The following is a 20,969-nucleotide window of genomic DNA, read 5'->3' on the forward strand; positions in this document are numbered from 1 at the left end:
CTGATTTTGTAGGGACAGTCCTGAAATTTTGGGCTTTGTTTTATAAAGGCCCCTGTTTCCCCCCCCCCCCACCACCACCCCGTGCTGATTTTTCACACTTGCTGTCTGGTCATCCTACTATAGCTCCTTCCAAGCACTGGTCATTTTCAGAAACACTCTGTGTTAGTGAACCCTTGCGGCCTCCCCCTGGATTTAGTAATTCCCCATTTGTCCATGATTGTACAGCATCTGAAAGACGCCCTGTGAAATAGCTTGTGTAATTCTAGCTTGAAAGTGAAAAGCGCAGAAAGGTGGCTAAAAGAGCACAATGCGGGAATGGATTCCTGAGGCTTGAGAGAATTCAGTTCTCTGTGTTGCTTTTGCCTTGCAAAAACAGGGGTTGAGCTGTAAATAAATTGCATCTGATCTAATGGCCCAACTCTTCACAGATGGTACTGCAATTCCAGATAATTCAGAGGACCCATGAGGAGGTCAGAAGTGTGAGTGAGCTCCTTTCTCTGTGTGTGCGAGATGAAGCTATTTCATGCTTGATGCACTGCTTACCCTTCAGGGAAGAGGCCTCTTTCAGTCATTGCTCTCGTTTAAATATTGGTATTGCTTGCACAGTAGAGTCTGAAATGTTGGCTCTGAGAATCAGACTCCGGTTGGAGCTCTGATCTAGCTGTCATGTGGCCCCCTCCTTCACCATGGTGTCTGAGTGCCTCACCAACAGAGCGGTTCAAAAAGTGAAAACCTTCGACAGCTTGAAGTGATTTTAGCTTTAGAACTGTTTGAAACGGACCCATTTCTCAGGTTTTTTTTGTCCTGAACTGCCATTCAAAGTGGTTTGCAGAATGTTTTGGTTTTGCTAACCCCCAAATTGAACCCTTTTCAATTTAAAAAAAAAAAATCGGAGTTGGAGAATAAAAGTGGGAAGAGTTTTTTACCGAAAATATAGACAATTTTCTCTTTCAAAAAAGGCCTCCCCATTCCCCCCCCCTTTTTTAATAATAATACAAAAAGTCTTGCTCAAAAGATAATGATCCGCTCTACTCGCAAACGTGAATGAATTTATCCTCCAGACACCCGGGGAGGCAGGTAGGTATAATTCCCACTTCACAGAAGGAAAACCTGAGGGTTGGACTTTGGGTAGTGACTACCAGGTCACATAGGAAGCCTGTGGCAGAACTGGGAACTGAATCCAAATCTCTGGAGTCTCAGTCCAGCTTTAACCACAAGGCCACCTTTCCTCTCTGGTAGTGAGCTGAGGCTCTATGAAATACCATCCCCTTTTATTTGCCTCCGAAACATATTTGGATTTCCCCCACTACACACACTTGTGGTGCCTACCCAAATACCATCCCTCCCCCTTAAACACATTTAGTTGTATCTGAGTCAAGCTGAGAAATCTACAGGATGGAATTGGTTGATGCTCTTGTCTCTGAGCGCTTGCAGCTTCTGCTTGTCTGGCCTGATTGCTTGTGGCCTGATTCTCAGAAGCACTCAGTAATCCAGTCGGGGCAGGGGACTTGGTATTAGTTAGTCACATGCTGTCCGTCTTTAGTACCTAGCATCCTAACATCACAAAGCACTTTGCATACCTTCCCAACGTCCCTCGGGGGCAGCAAAAGGATTTGTCCACCAGTGCCACTGAAGCCAGTTCTGGGGTTACACTTGGCACAGTTATGCTTTGCCACAGTTTAGGACAGGAAGTGAAGAGGAATATTATATCCAGCTGACACTTGGGAGGGAATCTAGAATGTGACATCTGAGTCCACATTTCAGCAGGCTGCTGGCGATAATGGGCCCCTTTTACCAAAATAAGTAAATCAAGCCATGGATTCTTCATGATTTCAACTCTTTCATTGGTGTTTCCAGCAGCAGAGCATCCTTTAGTGGCTCCCAGCCCAGAGCTGTCTTCTACTGGACTATAAGTTTCCTTGAATGTCCGTTGGAGGTCTCCAGTCCAAGTACTGACCAACTCCAACCCTGCTTAGCTTGTGGGAGCTCATGGGACCAGAACGCACAGTGTTAAGACTACAGACATTTGTATGGCAGGAATATACTGCAGTAGACTCAGTTGCTGGAAGAATCTGATTTACCCTTCCCATGAGCATTTTGCTAAACACGCTGTATTCAGCCTTCTAAAAGAAGCAATCTAGAAGCTGGCTAGTGATAATGCGAGATGGATGCCCCTGCTGACTTTGTTCCTTTCCCACAGGTTGATTCCTCAGCCATGACACTGCTGCTCAGCTATGTCAAACTGACCGATTCCACCTTTGCTGCTGCTGTCCTTTGCATTGCTTTTAACCCACTTTTCTGGAACGTGGTAAGTGTGCTATCCAATGTTCCCTCAAACTTTTCCCATGCATGTGCAGAATGAATTTTGCAATGTGCACCAATATGGAGTCATGTGTGGCTGGGGTGAGGCGAGGGGTTCGGAATGTGGGAGGGGGCTCCAGGCTTGGGGAGAGAGTTGGATGGTGGCGGGGAGGACTCCAGATGGGGATGCAGACTCTGGGGTGGAGGGGCGAGGATGAGGGGTTTGGGATATAGGCTGCCCTAGGGCTGCAGCGGGGAGAGAGGACTCTCTGCAGCAGCACCGGAGGACGGGCGCCTCTCCCCGCCGTGGCCCTGAGCGCCTGTGTGGCCTTTGATATGGGGCTGGGCAGTTTAGAGGGAACTTAGGTGCTATCCATTCCCAAGCCAAGGTTGTTCATTTTGGATGCCATCTGTGTCAGTGACTTCATTTGGCCTGGTTTCCCGACTGGTCATTTTGTCTCTAATGATTCCACCTGACAGTTGGCGGCTTTTTTTTTCTTTTTTCTTAGTAGAAGCTTGGAGGATTTTCAGCCCTTGACTTTCTTTTTCTCCCTTGGGGGTGTGTTTAGGGCTCTGGGAACGTGGGAGGGCTGCGATGGGATGGGGTGGACTCTGTGATGCAAGTTGAGTGCTTTCTCCCTGAGAGTTTGATTGTGCCCAGTGCAGGTGTGGAAAGCTGTGCTTAGAAACATGCGATTAATAAGGGGTGAATAAAGCAGAGACTTGCCTGCCTAGCGCAGCCTTGCAGTTCAGGAGCAGCCTGGGCCTGATTCAGTAAGGAGCACTGCTGCCAGATTACTCCTGCTTTGGAGCATCAGGGAGACGCAGGAAAGGGAGTGCTTAGCTTGATGCCTTGTTTTAGCACAGCAAGGATCACATTTAAGCTCATGCTGTGTCTGACTCACCTACCCTTCGCCCACAACCTGCCCCTTTGAGCCCTGTGAATAAGGGAGAATGGCTTGAAACTTACTATCTCTCAGTCTGGAGGTTGCTATCCTTACATCTGCCTGTGTGTTGCTGCTGCTTGCACTTGTGCTACAGCCTTGCACCCCCTGTCACAGGTTGCAGGATCTACATCTCGCTGTCTGCCCACCTGCTTCTGTTGCAGGCTGCTTAGACCATTGCTAAGGTACCTTTCTTCCCCACAAGAGACCAAACAGTGGAGGAAATGCAGTAACCATTTATCTTCATTTTGTTCTTGTTACTTCAGAAATGCTTCATCTACTAAGCCTGCCAGAGCTAGATTGTCTCTCTGTTACATTGGTGTGAAACTGGAGAATAACTCCCTGACTTTGGCACAGCCACTCCAGGTATATATGTATATCTGCAAAGCAGAGACCAGAATGTGGCCCCTTTGATGAAGTGAAATTAGTGTCATTGAATGCCATGGAATTTGGAAGCTCAGGGACCTTGTTCTGTTTGCAGCAGCTATGGTCTTTTGGCAATTGCATCAAATAACCCTGCATTTCCTGCTGAATTACTGTGAAAAGGGCTACTTAGGAAGTTGGCATGATCCCTCTTTAGAAACAGATTAACACCACTTCTAATACCTTGAGATGCAGATGTGCAATAATGCCTTACAACCCGGAAGTTTCTGGCATGTCCTTTTGCCCCTGTTTCTTGTGCACTGGCGCCATACAAAGAAGACAGTCCCTGTCGTGGGTTCCTTAAATCAAAGGCCTGTTCTGTTATTCCTTAAAACTCCTGAATTAACTTCAGTGGGATGGCTCACATTAGTAAGGGCTGCAGGATTGGGCCCTGGCTCAAATGCAGACTGTACAGTAGAGGTAAGTATAAGACGCCGGCTGGAGGATCAGTCGGGAGGTGGTGAAGATCAAGGCTTTTGCAGCCGAGCGTTTTCCGAGGGGATCTGAATGAAGGGAGGGAAGGCTGGGTGCTGCTGAGCAGTGGGAGGCGGTGCCAAGTGTAAAGACAACGCAAAAGGTGTGAAGATGAGCTGAAGAAGGATGGAGAGGGGAGTTAGGAGTGGGGCTTGGGAGGCGCATAGCAGGAGGTGAGCAAGAGGAAATGATAAACATTTAGTCCTTTATACAGCACCTATCACCGTGGCAGCCGGGCACTAATAGTTACAAATATAAAAACATAAACTGCATTAGCCACCCAGGATGAGTTGTTAGATAAGTCGCCCGCTGCTGCTGCCAAAAATATGTTGACAATCAAGTCATGGGGCATTAAGGAAACAAAACAATCAATGAAAGACTAAACCAAGTAAAGACGCTTTCCGTCATCTCCTGAAGTCCAGCAAAGAGCAACCGTTTTTTTTTGGTTTTTTTTTGCACAGGCTGTAACTCAATGCTTACGGACCCTGGCCATGGCTGAATGCACGAAACCAACATTGGTAGCTGCTGTTGTGTTATGCCCAGTGGCACCCGCAGTGATAAGCACCATTCATCCCCGGATCACAAAGCTCTTAATAGGCATTAATGAATTTTAATTTCACAACACCCTTATCAGATAGGGAGGTGGTATTATTAATATCCTATTTTAGAAAGTCACACGGCAAGTTTGTGCAGAGTAGGGACTAGAATCCATGTCTGACTATAAGCCATGTGCCTTGACTACTTTCTCCTAGGTACATCTAGAGGTGAATCCAGCTAATACAAATTATTGTAGCTTCATTGAAGTCAGTGGAGGGATGTTTGTCTGGGAAGCATTTATGGAAATTAGACTCAAAGTGGAATTTTGACCCAGGGTTTTAATAGTGACTAGTGATTTTAGGTGCCCTGATGTTTGGATGCCCAACTTGAGCTGCCATAAAGGAGCCTGATTTTCAGTATGAAGGTGCTTCGCATTTTCAGAATATTTGGGCTCCTTAAAGTGTCTCAATTGGACATCCAAAAAAAATTAAGGCCATCCAAATCAAAATGACTGGCGTTCTATTCACGTTTAGTTCCCTAATTTTCAGGTCATTCATTAAAAAGTCTAGTTGTGTCTGTACCTCTAAAATGAATATCCCACATGAATTCCTTATTGGCATCCTTATTTAGCATAAACCCTGCCCCTGCCCCGCCCTCCCCCAATACTCAGACTCTGATCTGTTTGGAAAACATGAATTCTAGGGGAAAACTTCATAAAAAAGGAGGAAAAAATTCTCCATGTTCTTGTTTTGTTTTTGAGTTTGCTGGTTAGGATTCCTGATGATTCGGATTTCTGACTCTTGGAAGGTTTGCGAATACCTTGAGGGATGGCTAAAGAACTAACATAGTTTTGTATCGCCGGCTTGTCTGCTCTTAAAGGAAAGAGAGAGGAGATGTACCAGCAGAAACTTCAAGTGTTTTTTCTGGATCCGTTCTAACAATTGAACTACTTTGTCTTCATCAGTAGGTGGCACTGCAGGCAAAATGTGGAGGGTCTTTCTGGTAGCAGGGGGAGGGCTGAGGATGGAGCCATAAAAAGGAGTCAGACATAGGTGTTTATAATTTTTACTGTGGAATTGAGTATTTCTTCAGGTGCAGGGGATCTAAAGGGGCTGTCGCTATCTACCGCTCTGCTGCAGATGGCCAGCTGATTTACACTTCACGGCTTGCTGCTAATGCTGCTCTGGAATGTATCATGAGGGACTGTGGGTCTCGAATCCAGCTCTGGAGGGTCCCCAAGTGGTACCCAGACCATCACCACTAACTGACGGCTCTCTGGCACCAGCAGGGAGGAGGGCAAGCTGAACTCTGGCTCATCAGAGGCTCCAGCCCCACCAACTGGCCCAAATGCACTACTTAAACCAGATAGAGGCACAGGAAGTTGTCTGAGTGGACTCTGGATATGCTGCTATACTGGCCTCTGGCTCTGGTTTGACCCTGGTACTGTTCCCTGACTCCTGTTTGATCTTTGGCACCGCTCTGACTCTGGCTTTGGCTTGACCCGGCACTGCCCTCTAGTTCCTGACTCTGGCTTGACCCATGGCATGGCTGTCTGACCCTTGGTGTGACTTCTTCCTGACCCTGATTCTGACTCAACCTTTCGCATGACTCCTGACCCCGACCACAGCCTTGACTCTTGGCATCCACCTGACCCTAGCTCGGGTTCTGACTGTATTTCCTGGGTTCCAGCCCTGGTTCCGTACACTAGGCCTGACTGCCCGTGCCCTAGTCTGTACATGTATCCATGTACTTTCACTTTGCCAGGCACTACATACTCAGGGTTGCCATGAGATGGGCTTAAATATTGTGCTCACTTATTTCTGGGCGCTAATATCCAGTAATTAATGCTCCTGTATCTTATCACAGTGTATTCTGGCTGGGAACGTGGCCTGCCTGAGGGTTTTCTATAGAAGTCGTTGCCATGATAACTGAATGCTTAGGCTGAGATTTTCAATGGATGCCTAAGGCACCCAATTCCTACTGACTTGGGCCACTAACTCCCTTAGGCTGCTTTGACAATCCCAGCCTGGGACGATAGTGCTCAAAAGCCTTGCCTGGCAAGTTTAGGAGCACTGTGGATTCAGTTCAGGCCAGCTATAAGTGGGCGCAGTGCTATTGGCTTCAGTGGAGTTGCAACTAATGGCACCACTTCTGGATTTGCCTTTGTGTCTGCTTAGATGAGTAAAAGAAATAGGCTTAGAAATGGGACCTGATTTCCATTTGTTTGTCTCGCTGTGGTACCCAGGGGCCCTAGTAATGCACCAGGCCCCCGTTGTGCTTGGCACTATAAAAATACAGAAGAAGAGGGTCCCTGCCCCAAAAAGCTTCCAATCGAAGTGTTTGACAACAGCTGGATACTGACTCTGCCTTGACCCTTCCCAGCCCCCTTTCTTTGTATCCTCCCCTGCCAGACTTGTCTTTGTCTTCTTCCAATGCCGCCAGTTTCCCCTTCATGCACCAAACCACCTGCCTTTCTTTCTCATTCCTCCCTGAAGGCCACTGCTGCAAAGCCGGTCAGTAATGGATCTCTTTGATTTCTGTACCAGGACCCAATGTACTATGTGTCTGAATTGTTTTGTCTGTGTCTGCACTAGTTTGCAAGATCCTTGGTGCAAGGCCTGTTTCTCTGTACAGTGCCAAGTACGCAGTCTGCGCTCCATAAATAATGGGGGCTGTTGGCCAAAGGGCCGCTTGTGTGTGGTAAAATACCCACTCTGTGGTTAGAAGGTGATTTAGCGATTGGGTGCACCAATCACTTTGCCTGTATCACTGACTTTCTTCCTGTGCAATTTCTTGCCGTGGTTGACCTGGGTTTTCCATCTTTGCTTTGCAGTGTGTTAGAATAAAGACTTGGGATGCCATCCTGGCCCCACTGCAATCAAAGGCAAAACTCCCACTGACTTTAGTGGGCACAGGATTTCATCCTTGGTCTTGATACTTACTCCTTCTGTATTTGAGCTGCGTGTGCTTTCATGACAGCAACCAGATGGCACCTGGCCATCTTCTTTGTGTTATAACACCAGGTGTGTTTGAGATGCATTTGTTCCTGTAAGCTTAAGTCTGTGTAAATACTGTGTGTGTGACACACCCCCACACCCACCCCCCATGCCTCTACCACAGAATCCATAAAACTCGTAGGGACAAATCTTCTCCTGGTGTATCTCCACTGGAAGTCAAAGGAGATGCACCGAGGATGCATTTGGCCCATATTATCTATCCTTTCAGCGTCCACAGCTGCTTCTCCCTATTCTGGTAGCCAGATGGATGAAAACTTAAAAAGCCATCCCAATTAAAAGTCAACTATGGCCAACAGGTGGCCACAGAGTTATGTTGCTTCCGGACTAAACTTGGACATGTTCTTGCAGTGATTTTTTTTTTTTTTTTTTTCCCCCTCATCCATCTCCTCCGGTTTACCGCCTGCTGCTGACCATTATGAAATGAGCTGTTATGTGCTGTGATTCTGAGTCACAATCCAAGAGAAGAATGGGAAGGAAATATGGGACACATTGGAGCTTCTGCTTCATATAACTGACTTCCTTGTGCATTTTTACTGGGGGGCTCAGTGATGGTATCTACTGGTTAGTACATGGGACTGAGAATTAGGTGATACGACCTAGGTTTTCTAAAGTGACTAGTCATTTTGGGTCTCTGACTTGAGACACCTTAGAAGGGCCCTACTGTCAGAGGAGTGGTTGTTCAGTGTTTTGTGAAAATCGGGCCCCTTTAATGTATCTTGAGTTGGGCACCCAGAACCAATAGTCAACTTGGAAAATTGTGGCCATGGGTTCTAGTCCCACCTTAGGCAAGTCTCTCAAAAGTCACAGACTGGGATTTTCAAAGGGGCCAAAGGAAGTTAGATGCCCAGATCCCATTGAAATTCACTGGAACTCCAATACCTTGGGCTACTTTGAAAATCCCCGCTTCTTCTGTTTTGTAAAATTAGGGATAATAATGTTGATGCACCTTTAGGAAAGTGCTTTGAGATTCTCTTATGAAAGCTGCTGTACAGCTATGATTATGTGCTTGGGCACATAGAGTTTGGCAAATCTAATAAGGATCTGAAAGGTACATTTACGGGCCAATAAAGTGTTGAAGCATTTCTTTATTGGGGGAAATTCAATGATGGAGTCTCAAATCCATGCTGACATCTGTTTTTACAATGTGTCGCAGCGCGAGGTCTGATACATTTTGTCATTCTTTGTGTTGGGAGAGAATTGCATAATCATCATCATCCTCAGCCTTTCAAAGCAGGCAGGGATAACTGTCTTCATCTCCTACAACTCATGGTAGGACCAAGTGAAAGTTACTAGTGATTTTTATCTGTGTGGCTAGTCAAACCATAGTGGATTTGTGGTACTTTCCACCTAGGCAGGCAGTGAAGGTTCAGACAATGCTGCGTAATGCTTGTTGCAAGTATGTGACCTCTGTCATCTTGGCTAACTCATAACAAAACACCCCAGGATCTCGATTGTCAGGACTGTAACGTTCTTTGTCTGTGCCAGCGCACCTGTTTTAGCAGCTAAATTTAGAGTTTCAGCATCTATGCACCGGCTCTGATACGTACAACAAGCACTAAAATCTGGGTCACAACTCATCCTACTCTATTCAATGACACAGTTGGGAGACTTGTCATCTTGAGACAAAGCATTGGCCGTTGTCCAAAACCAATTGGCAGAGGGGCAAAGTGTTTCTCTTTTCTGTTATTTCCTTCCTCTGTGCATTAAGTGTTTTGGGGGGTGTGTGTGTGTTTTTTGTTAATCTTCTAGAAAACATGCAGCATCTGTTAAATACTTCGAATGGCTCAGATTTTTACAGTTTGTGTATGAGAGGAGGGATGGTTCAGTGGTCAAGGTGCTAGCTGGGATTTAGAATCATAGACTATCAGGGTTGGAAGGGACCTCAGGAGGTCATCTAGTCCAACCCCCTGCTCAAAGCAGGACCAGTCCCCAGACAGATTTTTGCCCCAGGTCCCTACATGGTCCCCTTTAAGGATTGAACTCCCAACCCTGGTTTAGCAGGCCAGTGCTCAAACCACTGCAGGCCAGTTTTCTGTACTGCCGCAGGTTATGTCTACACTACAAGTGCTATGGCTGCAACTAGGCTACTGTCGTGTGGACACTCGCAACAGTGACCGAAGGGGGTTTTCTGTTGCCATCCCCTCAAAAGCTAGCATTAATACTAGGCCTTAGCTTGGCTTAACTATGCTCCTGCTCACTTCTGAACAACGTAGCTAGGTTGCCCTATGTCTTAGGTGTAGACCATGCTACAGACTTCCTGTGTGACCTTGGGCAAATGTCGCCATAGCTATGTTGGTATCCAGATATTAGAGAGACAAGGTGGGCGAGGTGATCTCTTTTATTGGACCAACTTCTGTTGGTGAGAGAGACAAACTTTCCAGCCACACAGAATTCATTTACCTCACCAGCCTTGTGTCTCTAGTGATCGTGGACATGTCGATGAGAGTGCGTCTACACTGCAGCTGGGAGTGTGTTTCCTAGCACAGGTAGATGGACCTGCATGCTAAAAATAGCAGTGTGGCCTGGGCAGCGGCTCATGCTAGCCACCCATGTACATGACCAGGGAGTACATAACCATGGATTGTACTCAGGCAGCTAGCCCCATCTGCCACTGCTCCTCTTTGAGTACGCTGGTGCCTATCTGTCTCCCTGCTATCTGTCTCCCTGCCTTGGGAAGCATGCTCCCAGCTGTAAGGTAGGAGTGCCCTAATTAACGTGTCTGCTGTTTGGCAGAGCAGTGAGCTGAATCCTGGTTTTGTAGGTCCCAGACAGGGCTGGCTCCAGGCACCAGCGAAGGAAGCAGGTGCCTGGGGCGGCCAATAGAAAGGGGCAGCACTCTGTCTGTTATTGAGGCGGCACGTCTGAGTCTGTGGTGGCAATTCGGCAGCGGGTCCTTCAGTCCCTCTCTTTGGCGGCACTTCGGTGGCAGCTCAGTCAGGGTTTTCTTTTTTCTTCGCTTGTGGCGGCAAAAAAGCTGGAGCCGGCCCTGGTCCCAGATTAGCACCCTAACTACTGCACCCTCCTGTCTAGCCCACCATCATAAAAATCTGGGCCATTAGAAGCAGTTAACAAAAGATGCTGCACGTCTTCTACAGGATTCTATTATTTATTTATTTTATTTTATTTTTAAGAAAGTGCTAAGATAATTAGAAGCCCAGAAGAAAGGAAACAATGAAAGGAAGGAGAAACACCTTTCATTTTTCAACGGAAACGTGTATCGTTTTATGGTCTAGAATCCTGCGGCACCAGCTGAAAGTCCTGGCTTTGTCCATTTATATGTTTTAGACAGAGAAGCCTGTGGAGGAACATTTACAAAGCAAGCTTGAGAGGTCCACTTCCATTGGTACCCTGGGAAGAGATGGGCACTGTACCTTGGGGTCTCTAGGGGTGTCTAATAGTTTGAGACATCCCTGTCCTTACAACAACCCTACAGTGTATTTAGAGAGCAGCATACTGTATCATCCCCAGGACTGTTAATCATGGTGCATATTTTTGAATGGACAGGTTGTGTAAGAGCGACTTTGGTACAGGATGGAAGATGGTTTGAAGTACAAGTAGCACTCTTTCCCGTCCAGTTGCCACATGCTGCTGACTTTTCAGATTTCATCTTCCGATTCATAGGCACTTTGTATTTTGTCGTGAGCCTTATGCGCTGCCAGTCACTGGCTCCGTCATTTGCTTAGCAGAAGTACTAGACTCTCCGATCCCGCTTGGTTGGTAAGCAGGCGGCTTCCTTGTTGGAAGAGAAATGTGCAGACCCAAACTCAGGCTCTTTTCGCTTCGTTTGCTTTTGATTGACAAATTAATATGCGCACCACCTGTGCTGATTTGCAGAGACACTGTGCAGCCGTAGCAACCGCTGGAGTCTGACAATCCTGCAGCACTTCAGGTCTGGCTGGCAGCTCCATTACTGCTTTGAGTGAGAAGGTGGAGGGGCACTAAAACAGCAAAAGTAGCTGCCAAGATTACACCATTGTAGAGCTGGGGCAGAGGCACTCTGTGATCATGTTCCAGCCAGACTGTAGATTTTCTGTGCCTTAATTCTGAGACTCCTGAATGCTTCTTGGGCTCATTGGTTTGAGATACTGGCCACCTGTCAGCCTTTTCTATTCCTGTCCTTTGCTATTTGAATGCAGACTCCTACCACTGTACCAGATTCAAACTGGGTGTGAGAGGCAGCAGGTCCACTGAAGTCAATGGAATTGAACCTACCTACACCAAGAGGCAGAATTTGACCCATTGTGCTCTTAATAAGTTGGGAGGCGGGACTGATCCCATTGAAATGAATGCAGCTAAAATCAGTGGCAAAATGGAGCCAGCATTTCATTCCAGGAATCTTGGTTTCTGTTTCTAGTCTGTGTGATCGACTTGCTATGTGACCTTCAGCAGCCACTTAGCCCCTCTGTGCTTCACCTGTAAAATGGTGGGTAATGACACTGAATGATAAAGTGCATCGAGAGCGTCAAGTGCCAGACGCTGTGTAAGTGTGGAGTCTGATGATGATGCATTTACTACTTAAACTTCTGTTGCTAAGGCATGAATTACTTTGACAACACAAGCACTAGGCAGTTGCCCAATAGTCATTTTCTCATGCTTCCCATTAGCTAGTGGGACTCCTGCCATTTTTAAGGCATCTCCCTGATTTTGCCCTTTCCCCAGTTAGGCCTTTCGTAGCAGGGGGAAATGGACTGGCCTTGTTTTGGAGCCAGCCTGTGTCATTTCTGAAGTTGGTCAGCAGGGGGTGATGAAGCAACAAGATTCCTTCCCCCCTCCCCCCTATTTTTGAAAAAAGTCCTATGTACTGAAACTTGTCCCCATTGTTGAACCCTGAAGGATATTTGTTACCAAGTTCTTGAGCTCAGTGCAAAAGAGATAATAAAATATACTTGTCTCTACCTTTCTGTCTCCTTCTCCTTTACCATTGTTTCTCTGATGAAATAAGTAGCTTAAGATGACACTTGACAAAAGTATAGTGCATTCATATTGTATTGTGTGTAAATGAGAGAGCTTGGATGACAACTGCATCTGTTGGGCACGGGGTCCTGGGATCCATTAGGAACCTTGTCCCAGTTAAAAGGTGGAGGCTTCTTCCCTCTAGTCCCTTGTTTTCCCCCCTCTTGTATTTGTATCGCCTCCATCACTGTAGTATGTGACTATATGGCTTCTGGACATCTGTCATTTGTCTCAAGGCTAGTTACAAGTCACTTTCTGAGAGTGTCATGCAGTCGGATACTACAGTGATTGGGGCCATGTAAGTACCAGAGAGAGAGGGGCTGGGAAAACGCTTTTAAATTGACAGCTCCAGCTTGTCTTTAGATTAAAGCAGGGAAGGCGCTTCCATTTAGGCAACCTAGGCGGTCACCTAAGGTGCCAGGATTTGGGGGGGGCAGCATTTTGCTGCCCTCGGTGGTAATTAGGCGGCTGGGGGTCCTTCCGCGGCAATTCTGTGGCGGGTCCTTCACTTGCTCCGGGACCCGCTGCTGAATTGCCGCCGACCGGGAGCGTGGAAGGACCCCCACCAAGGGTGCCAAAAACCCTGGTGCCGCTCCTATATTAAAGATACAACCCTCATTCCTTTCCAGAACAAGTTTGTTTGTAAAGTCGGTTGTGTCATATGTCTCGTTCCTAAGAACGAGCTTCTGATCTGACCAGTATTTTGTGGGCATGGATTTGCCTATGACAAGGGTGGGCAAACTTTTTTGGCCCGAGGCCGTGTCAGGTTTCTGAAATTGTAGGGAGGGCCAGTTAGGGGAGGCTGTGCCTCCACAAACAGCCAGGTGTAGTCTGGCCCTCGCCCCCATCCAACCCCTCCTGCTTCTTGCCCCCTGATGCCCCACCTCGGGACTTCTCCCCCATCCAACCCACCCTTTCCCTGTCCCCTGACCACCCCTGGACCTGCTGCCCTATCCAACCTCCCCTCTCCTTCCTGGCTACCCCCTGGGGACCCCTGCCCCCATTCAACCCCCCTATTTCCCACCCTCTGACAGCCCCGACCTCTGTTCACACCCCTGACCACCACCCCAAACTCCCCTGCCCTCTATCCAGCCCACGCTGCCTGGAGCACTAGTGGCTGGTGGCACTATAGCTGCGCTGCCCAGAGCACCAGGATAGGCAGCTGTGCCGCCCGGCTGGACCCAGCCATGCCATCACGCAGCACAGAGCACTGGGTCAGGATGTGGCTCAGCAGCTGCGCTGCCTGGCAGGGGCTTGCAGCCCCACTACCCAGAGCATTGCGCCGGCGACGCAGTGAGCTGAGGCTGTGGGGAAGGGGGAACAGCAGAGGAGGGGCCGGGGGCTTGCCTCCCAGGCCAGGAGCTCAGGGGCCAGGCAGAAGGGTCCTGCGGGCGGAAGTTTGCCCACCTCTGGCCTATGAGCTGAAGGAGGGGAAGGGTCTGGCAAGCAGGGGCAGAAATCCCTTGAGAGAGGTTGGACCAGATACTCTTTCCATTCCCTGCAAAACCAGTGTAGCACCACCTCCCACAACCTATTAATCTTGCTTTGCTTATGGGGTTGTGAATTTCACTCACCAGGCACCGCCAGCCTTGTGGCATGTGAGTATCAGGAATTAAGACTGATCATTTAAAATACTAAAGACCCAGTCAGCAAATGTATGATATGAGCTTTCTTAGTTCCAAAGTGTGGCATCCTTTCCCCAGAATGGGGCACAGCTCCCATATGTGGATGGGTGGGGTTTTTCCCCTCTAGTCATGAAGCCTAAGATCAGATCCACCACGTAACTGTGCTGACTCTGTGCCATAAAAGTACAGAAGTGTTTTTAGGAACAGGAAAGTTCCTCTGGCCCAAGTGTTGCTCTTCAAATGATCCTTTAGTGCCGCTTTCCTGGTCTTTCCCTGCCCTTTTTCAGAAGCAAATGTATGCGTCCCTTGAACTAATCTGTGCTCTTTGCTTTGGTCACCTTCCCCAGCAACTGTGAGGTGAATTCTATCTTTGATGCACATACATTAAAGGGTCGGAAAAGATGCCTTGTAGTGAAAGACTCAATCGATTTTAGGTTATCCAAGAGAAGGGGAAGGTCACGATCTCTTAGCACCTGCCTGGGGAACGGAAATTTTGTTAATTGTCTCTTCAGTTTAGCAGAGCCAGGTATAACCAGCTCCAGTGGCTGGGAGTTGAAGTTAGACAAATTCAGACAGGAAATCAGGTGCAGCTTTTTAGCAGTGAGAGAAATTCACCATTGGACCAACTTACCCAGCGGCAACTCCAGGGACCAGTGCTCCAAGCGCCTGCCTGGGGCAGCAAGCCACGAGGGGCGCCCTGCGAGTCCCTGCGAGGGCAGCAGTCAGGCAGCCTTTGGTGGCATGCCTGCGGGAGGTCCCTGGTCCCGTGGATTCGGCGGCAATTTGGCGGCAGGTACGCTGAAGCCGCGGGACCGGCGGACTTCCCACAGGCAAGCCACTGAAGGCTGCCTAACTGCCATGCTTGGGGCAGCAAAAAAGCTAGAGCCGCCCCTGAACTTACCAAGGCCTGTTTGGTGAATTATCTCCATCCTGTTGTAACAGGTTTTAATTCAGGGAAGTCCTATGGCCTGTATTATACAGAAGGGCAAGTTGATCACAATGATCCCTTCTGGTTTTATAATCAATCTATGAATACACAGCTCCCATTGACTTCCACTGGAGCACTGCACATGCAGAACTTGCCTGGAGTGGCTGAAGGCATAGGGTGGCTAGCTGGTCCTATAGGGTTTAACATTTAAAATGAAGGGCGCTATGATTGGGAGAGGAGCTCTGTTCACAGCAGGAAGAAGCGCTCTATCCAGAAGACTTCCACAGGTGCCCATTCCAAAAAGAATGTGATTGCCAGTTGGAAGGCAAGTTCTTTGCCTTCATAGCTTAAACTGGGAGATATGTGGAGGAACATCAAAGCAAGCTAGAGAAGCAGAAGAGATGGGTAAAGGCTTTGCCTACATTTGGGTATAAATGCACCTAAGGTTTGACCTGTTTTGTGCATTGATCACCCCCTGTGTTCAAGAGTTCTACCTGCATTTGCTACTTACTCTTGCTTCCTATGGCCCCATTCTTATCTATGCTGGGGAAGCTATTTATGGGGGCAGGAAATTGAGTTTCTTCCCAGTTATTCTGGTGGGCTGAAGATTCCTTGGAGAACAGGACCCCATGGAGTTTTGATGCCTACCAGGGCAATGCCACATCTAGAAGACACATGACCATGTGGTCTTCAGCAGCCGACAATAAGTCTACAAAATTCAGAACCGGGGAGGACAGGGGAGTGATTAGTTTCAGATCTGCAGTTCCCACTGTATCTGTTTAAATTCAGTTCTGGGTTTGGATTTCAAATAGCCCTAGAATTCGGATTGAAGGTTTGGGTGCAGAACCTTCTTTGATAATAAAGATGCTCTATCTTAATGTCTGACTATTATGGAGAGAAAATTGCAACATACTTAGACTATATGCCACACAGGAAGATTACATTTCTCTCCCATTTTCATCATGAATGTCACCGTTACAATAGATGGCCCTGAAAGGGGGCAGAAGTAGGTTAATGCTTGTTCAGGTTGCTTTGCGGCTAACACAGCCACTTGCATTCAAAATGGGATTACTGTACCTTCCCCAAATTAGATTTTGCTCTTAACTGTGAGCTGTTCCTAGTAAGTGACCTTTCAGGTGTATTTTTATAAAAAAAAAAAGTTTTTTGAATGACTGTATATCCAGTCATTTAACTCTCAGGCTGGCAGACTAAATGGATCTAATATTGTTCCAAAACTTTCTCAAGTGATTTCTAGAGATGTTATTGCTCAGAAAGTAAAGTGAGCAAATTGCACATGCTGCAGTAAGCGACAGCAGCATAGACAGGAAGCTTGGACACTGGCATCGAAGCTGTGATCTCATTGAAGGATCTAGGAATTCCTAATCATTAGCAAGCAAGGGCTTGTACCATGAATTGCTGACTTGGTAAATAGTAATGTACTCCAGAATAATGATGTATTTGGTGATTCTTTCATATTCACTGACCCAAGGGCCCAGAACAACTCAGGGTCTGCCACTAAAGGCTTTCATGCCCAGAGCTGGTTGGGAATACTTGGTTTCACAAGAAGTTGACTTCTTAGTGGGTTCATTTCCTCCTAAATAGCTTGTCTTTTGAAGTTGTTATGGTGTAACACATGGCCTTCGGTGCGACATAAAAGAGTATCAATTCAGGACGAATTGCATAGAGCAGGGTAGTCACAGCCCAAGGCAAACCAGCCAAACAGAGAACTTCGGTTTTACCCCACTGGCTAACCAGAAGTCCCACAAGCAACTCTGAGATACTCCAGTTCTCTTGTATTACCACCAGCACCACTCCTTATAGGGATGAATAGTTATGAAAACCAATACCCCAGCAAAAGGAAAAAAGGTTCTCCTGATCCCAAAGGACCAAGCTCCAGACACAAGTCAGATCTTACCCACAAATCACACTGTTGCCAGTTCTTTAGCATCTAAAGGTTTATTCATAAAAAGAAAGAAATATAGATGAGAGCTAAACTTGGTTAAAGTAATCAATTATATACAGCAATGGCAAAGTTCTTGATTCAGGCTTGTAGCACTGATGGAATAAACTGCAGGTACAAATCAAGCCTTTGGAGCACATCCACACCTTGGATGGGTCATTCAGTCCATTGTTTAGAGCTTCAGTGTAGCAAAGTTCCTCCAGAGGTAAGAAGCAGGATTGAAGACAGAATGGAGGGGTTTCTAGGGCCTTTTATATTCTTTGCCATTTGGAAGGACCCCTTTGTTCTTACTGTGGAAAATCACAGCCAGGTGAAGTTTGGGGTCACATAGAATCATAGGGTTGGAAGGGACCTCAGAAGGTCATCTACTCCAACCTCCTGCTCAAAGCAGGACCAATCCCCAGATTTTTACCTCAGTTCCCCCCAGATGGTCCGCTCAAGGATTGAACTCACAACCTTGGGTTTAGCAGGCCAGTGCTCAAACCACTGAGCTATCCCTCCCCCTGTGTTCATGCATGACTCAGTTCTTTACAGGTAGAGCAGCCATTGCTCACATGCTACCTTGAATGTCCTCAGGGAGGCTTTTCATATGTGGATTGGAGTCCCCCAAGGTCCATTGTCAGTTAAGTGTTTCTTGATTGGGCACTTAATCTGAAGATTTCTTTCTCAAGAAGCTGACCAAATGCTTCACTAATGCTACTTAGAATCAAACACATTGAGATACAAGTACGTAGCCAATATTTATAACTTCAAATACAAAAATGATGCACACATACAGACTGCATAACCAGCGAATTACAACCTTTTCGTAGACACCTTACTTGACCTCCTTTGTACACGATTTTGTGCAACTATAGGATCTTGGTTGCAACAATTATCTATACAGTCACAGTTCGTGTCAATAATGTCACGTATGGTCTTGTATGTCAAGATCTAGCTACATAGGCAGCCTTTGATGTGAACTTCTGACATACTGATTATTTCTGGTGCCTCTGTAAAAATGGACTAATACTATACTCAAACTCCAGGTTCTGCTTAATGACGTTGCCTTGCCGGACCCATTACGGAAATGTAGTGGCTTTTCATTTGAAATAATGGATACAACTAATATCATTCTATACCGTTCCACACTCTGCAATGAGATAAGTGTGGAGGTACACAGACCATGAAATGAGAATATTGAGTGAGAGGGTCAGATTCTTCTTGCATTTACATTAACATAAATCTATGGATTTCAGTGGGGGCTCTGTCATGCCAGTTTTATACCAATATAACCCAAAGCAGAATCTCCTTTGAATCTTGTCCTCCAAGTTTGATGCTTCTAGCCACGATAGTTTTCTATGCATAATGAGTCAGCTGCCTAAGTGTTTGTCAACTCAGCATTTCTTTATAACGTGCCCAGCCTGAGTTTGTCCACTTACTGTGCTCTATCAGTTTTGTGTAGTGTAGTAAATTATGGGGTGAATCCTTGCGCAAATCGTTCCACGTGTAAAGCTCTCCTATCCATTTGCCAGGCATGCTCATCAGATAAAAATGTGTGAAGAAAAAGACCATCTCCTGCATACCACTCTTAGACTTCATGTAAGGGATTTATGTATGCTTAGCATGAAACACCCATGCTATAAAATGAGAATAAACTCCTATGCAAGAAGATCATTATTTCTATTAAAGACTCTAATAGTTTTTGATTTTTGAGTTATATTTCTTGCATTGAGCATGCACGTATAAGTGCGTGCAGGCTAAAACTGGTGTCTGCTTTAAAGATCCCAGTGATCAAAATATACCTGTTCCTTTATTCTTGTCACTCCTTTTCCAATCTACTTATGTATTTAGCTCTTTGGATTCTTTTTTGCAGTTGTCTAAAAAGCAACTCAACTCCCCAGTCTCTCTCACATTGCACTGTGTCCTTCGGAGTCCAGTAATGATACCATTATGATGAACCATTATGAAAAAAGTAAGGCAAGTCCAATTATTTCTGCAGTCCCTTTGAAAAAGAAGTTAAAAAAAGGACCTTTTCTGAGCTAGTCTCCTGCTTGTTATGTTGTGGAGTTTGAACATCTCATCCCCAAGGACAGAAGAACAGAATGCTGCACTCCGTGTATTAGATAAAGATCAAATTGTCCTTATCTATTGTTGGCCTTTCAGATGACAGCAAAATCATAAACATTCTTGTCCTCAAAGATCCATGGGAAATGTTCCAAAGTATAAGTTACCATGGAACATGGAACATGATATTTTGAACTGTGGTTGTACATAGAGAGAATCAGAAGCCTTCTAGCTGAATTTTGTGCTCAGTCGAGTGAAGCCAATACAATAAGTACTCTCTTCAAATTAACTCTCACTGCTTTGTGAAGGCGTATTAGATTTCTCTCTGGTTTTGTACTCTGAGGTTTTTTTTTCCCCCTTTGTACCCTTTGGGAGAGCTTATGCCAAGTACAAAGTGTCCATAAGGGTGGACTTGTTATGAGCTCTCATTTGCAATGCAGAGTAGTCTGCAGACTGAAACTAATGATGGCATAAAATAATTCGTTTCCCTTTGCATTTGTTTTTAATCTGATTATTTTGCCCTATTGAAATGTGTGCACAGGATTCTAAACATCATTTTCCCCTTGTTCTTCCTGCTAGAAGTATGCTGCAGATTAAGGCTGTAGTCTGCAAAGGACTGCACTTCCATAGCTACTGATTGCAGAGCCTCCTGAGGAGGGCACCCAAGGAGACGAATGCTGCTTTAGCTTCCCACCTCAAGGAGACTTGATGGCAAGTGGGTTTTTTCCCCCACTTCAGCAGAACTGTGACTTGCTGTACACGGGGCCACACTTCGCATATGCTCACAGGGGATAAGGTACCCCATTCGTCACTGGGTATGTCCCTTTTATCGTCCTGACCAGGACTTCGGAACAGCCAAAGACAAGACTGCTCCCTGAGAGTCCAGTGCATGTTGGGGCAGGAGTTTAGTGCTGTGTGGATACACAAAGCCCTTGCGGTTTCTGTTACTGTGTCATTGCAGGCCCTTCCACTCCACCAGTGATGTTAGTCTGGATGCCCCATTTATCTGTTTCTCTGACAGCTGCCTGCATGCTGCCTTCAGTTACTCTCTGGAGTGTTAAATTCCTTTCCTGGTTCTCCAGGCCACATTCTGATTCCTCCTAAAGTCCCAAGTTTTCCCCTTGATACCCCATAGAAAGGAGTCAAAAATTTCATAATATGGTATAAGCTTTAAAAACACACAAATCTGAGTTATTCTCTGGGCTTTTCAGTGCATCTAGTCTCCTCTGTGCCTGATTTACTCAGCTTGTGCTTGGGTGCAGGGCCAGGCTGAAATTCATGTCTGCAGCACACTCATCAAGAAGACCATTCCTCTCGCTGAGGTCTCATTTCTAGAGACCTGTGCGAAGTGCGCTAACACAGTACAGTTCTTTGTCCCTCTCTAGTGGTTAGGCCGTGTATAGAGATTAATGAGTGGTGCTCTTGCCTCTAAATTAATAGTCTTTATCCTTTAGCCCAAGCCATAGAAATTAACCCTTTTCGATCCAGAGGTCCCAGATTCAGTCCCAAAAAATGATTGAACCAGGGGAGTCATTACATTTAATGAAGATCTATGATTTTGTATAGCGCTGAATATATGTTGGTGTCAAGTATCAGAGGGGTAGCCGTATTAATCTGAATCTGTAAAAGCAGCAGAGAATCCAGTGGCACCTTATAGACTAACAGACATTTTGGATCATGAGCTTTCGTGGGTGAATACCCACTTTGTCAGATGAATGTAGTGGAAATTTCCAGGGGCAGGTATATATATGCTAGCAAGCA

General features: G+C 46.4%; 1 protein-coding gene across 1 annotated transcript in view; it reads left to right on the top strand.

The window, feature by feature from the left end:
• The window catches only part of PEMT (phosphatidylethanolamine N-methyltransferase), a 96,122-nt gene that overhangs the window by 4,259 nt on the left and 70,894 nt on the right, over nucleotides 1-20,969 (top strand). Inside the window, exon 2 of the mRNA XM_032762796.2 lies at nucleotides 2,201-2,308. Coding sequence (XP_032618687.1) covers nucleotides 2,201-2,308 — 108 coding nt within the window. The remainder of the gene's footprint in view (nucleotides 1-2,200; nucleotides 2,309-20,969) is intronic.

The sequence above is a fragment of the Chelonoidis abingdonii genome, chromosome 9 (genome assembly GCF_003597395.2).
Source record: "Chelonoidis abingdonii isolate Lonesome George chromosome 9, CheloAbing_2.0, whole genome shotgun sequence".
Taxonomy (NCBI): Eukaryota; Metazoa; Chordata; order Testudines; family Testudinidae; genus Chelonoidis; species Chelonoidis abingdonii.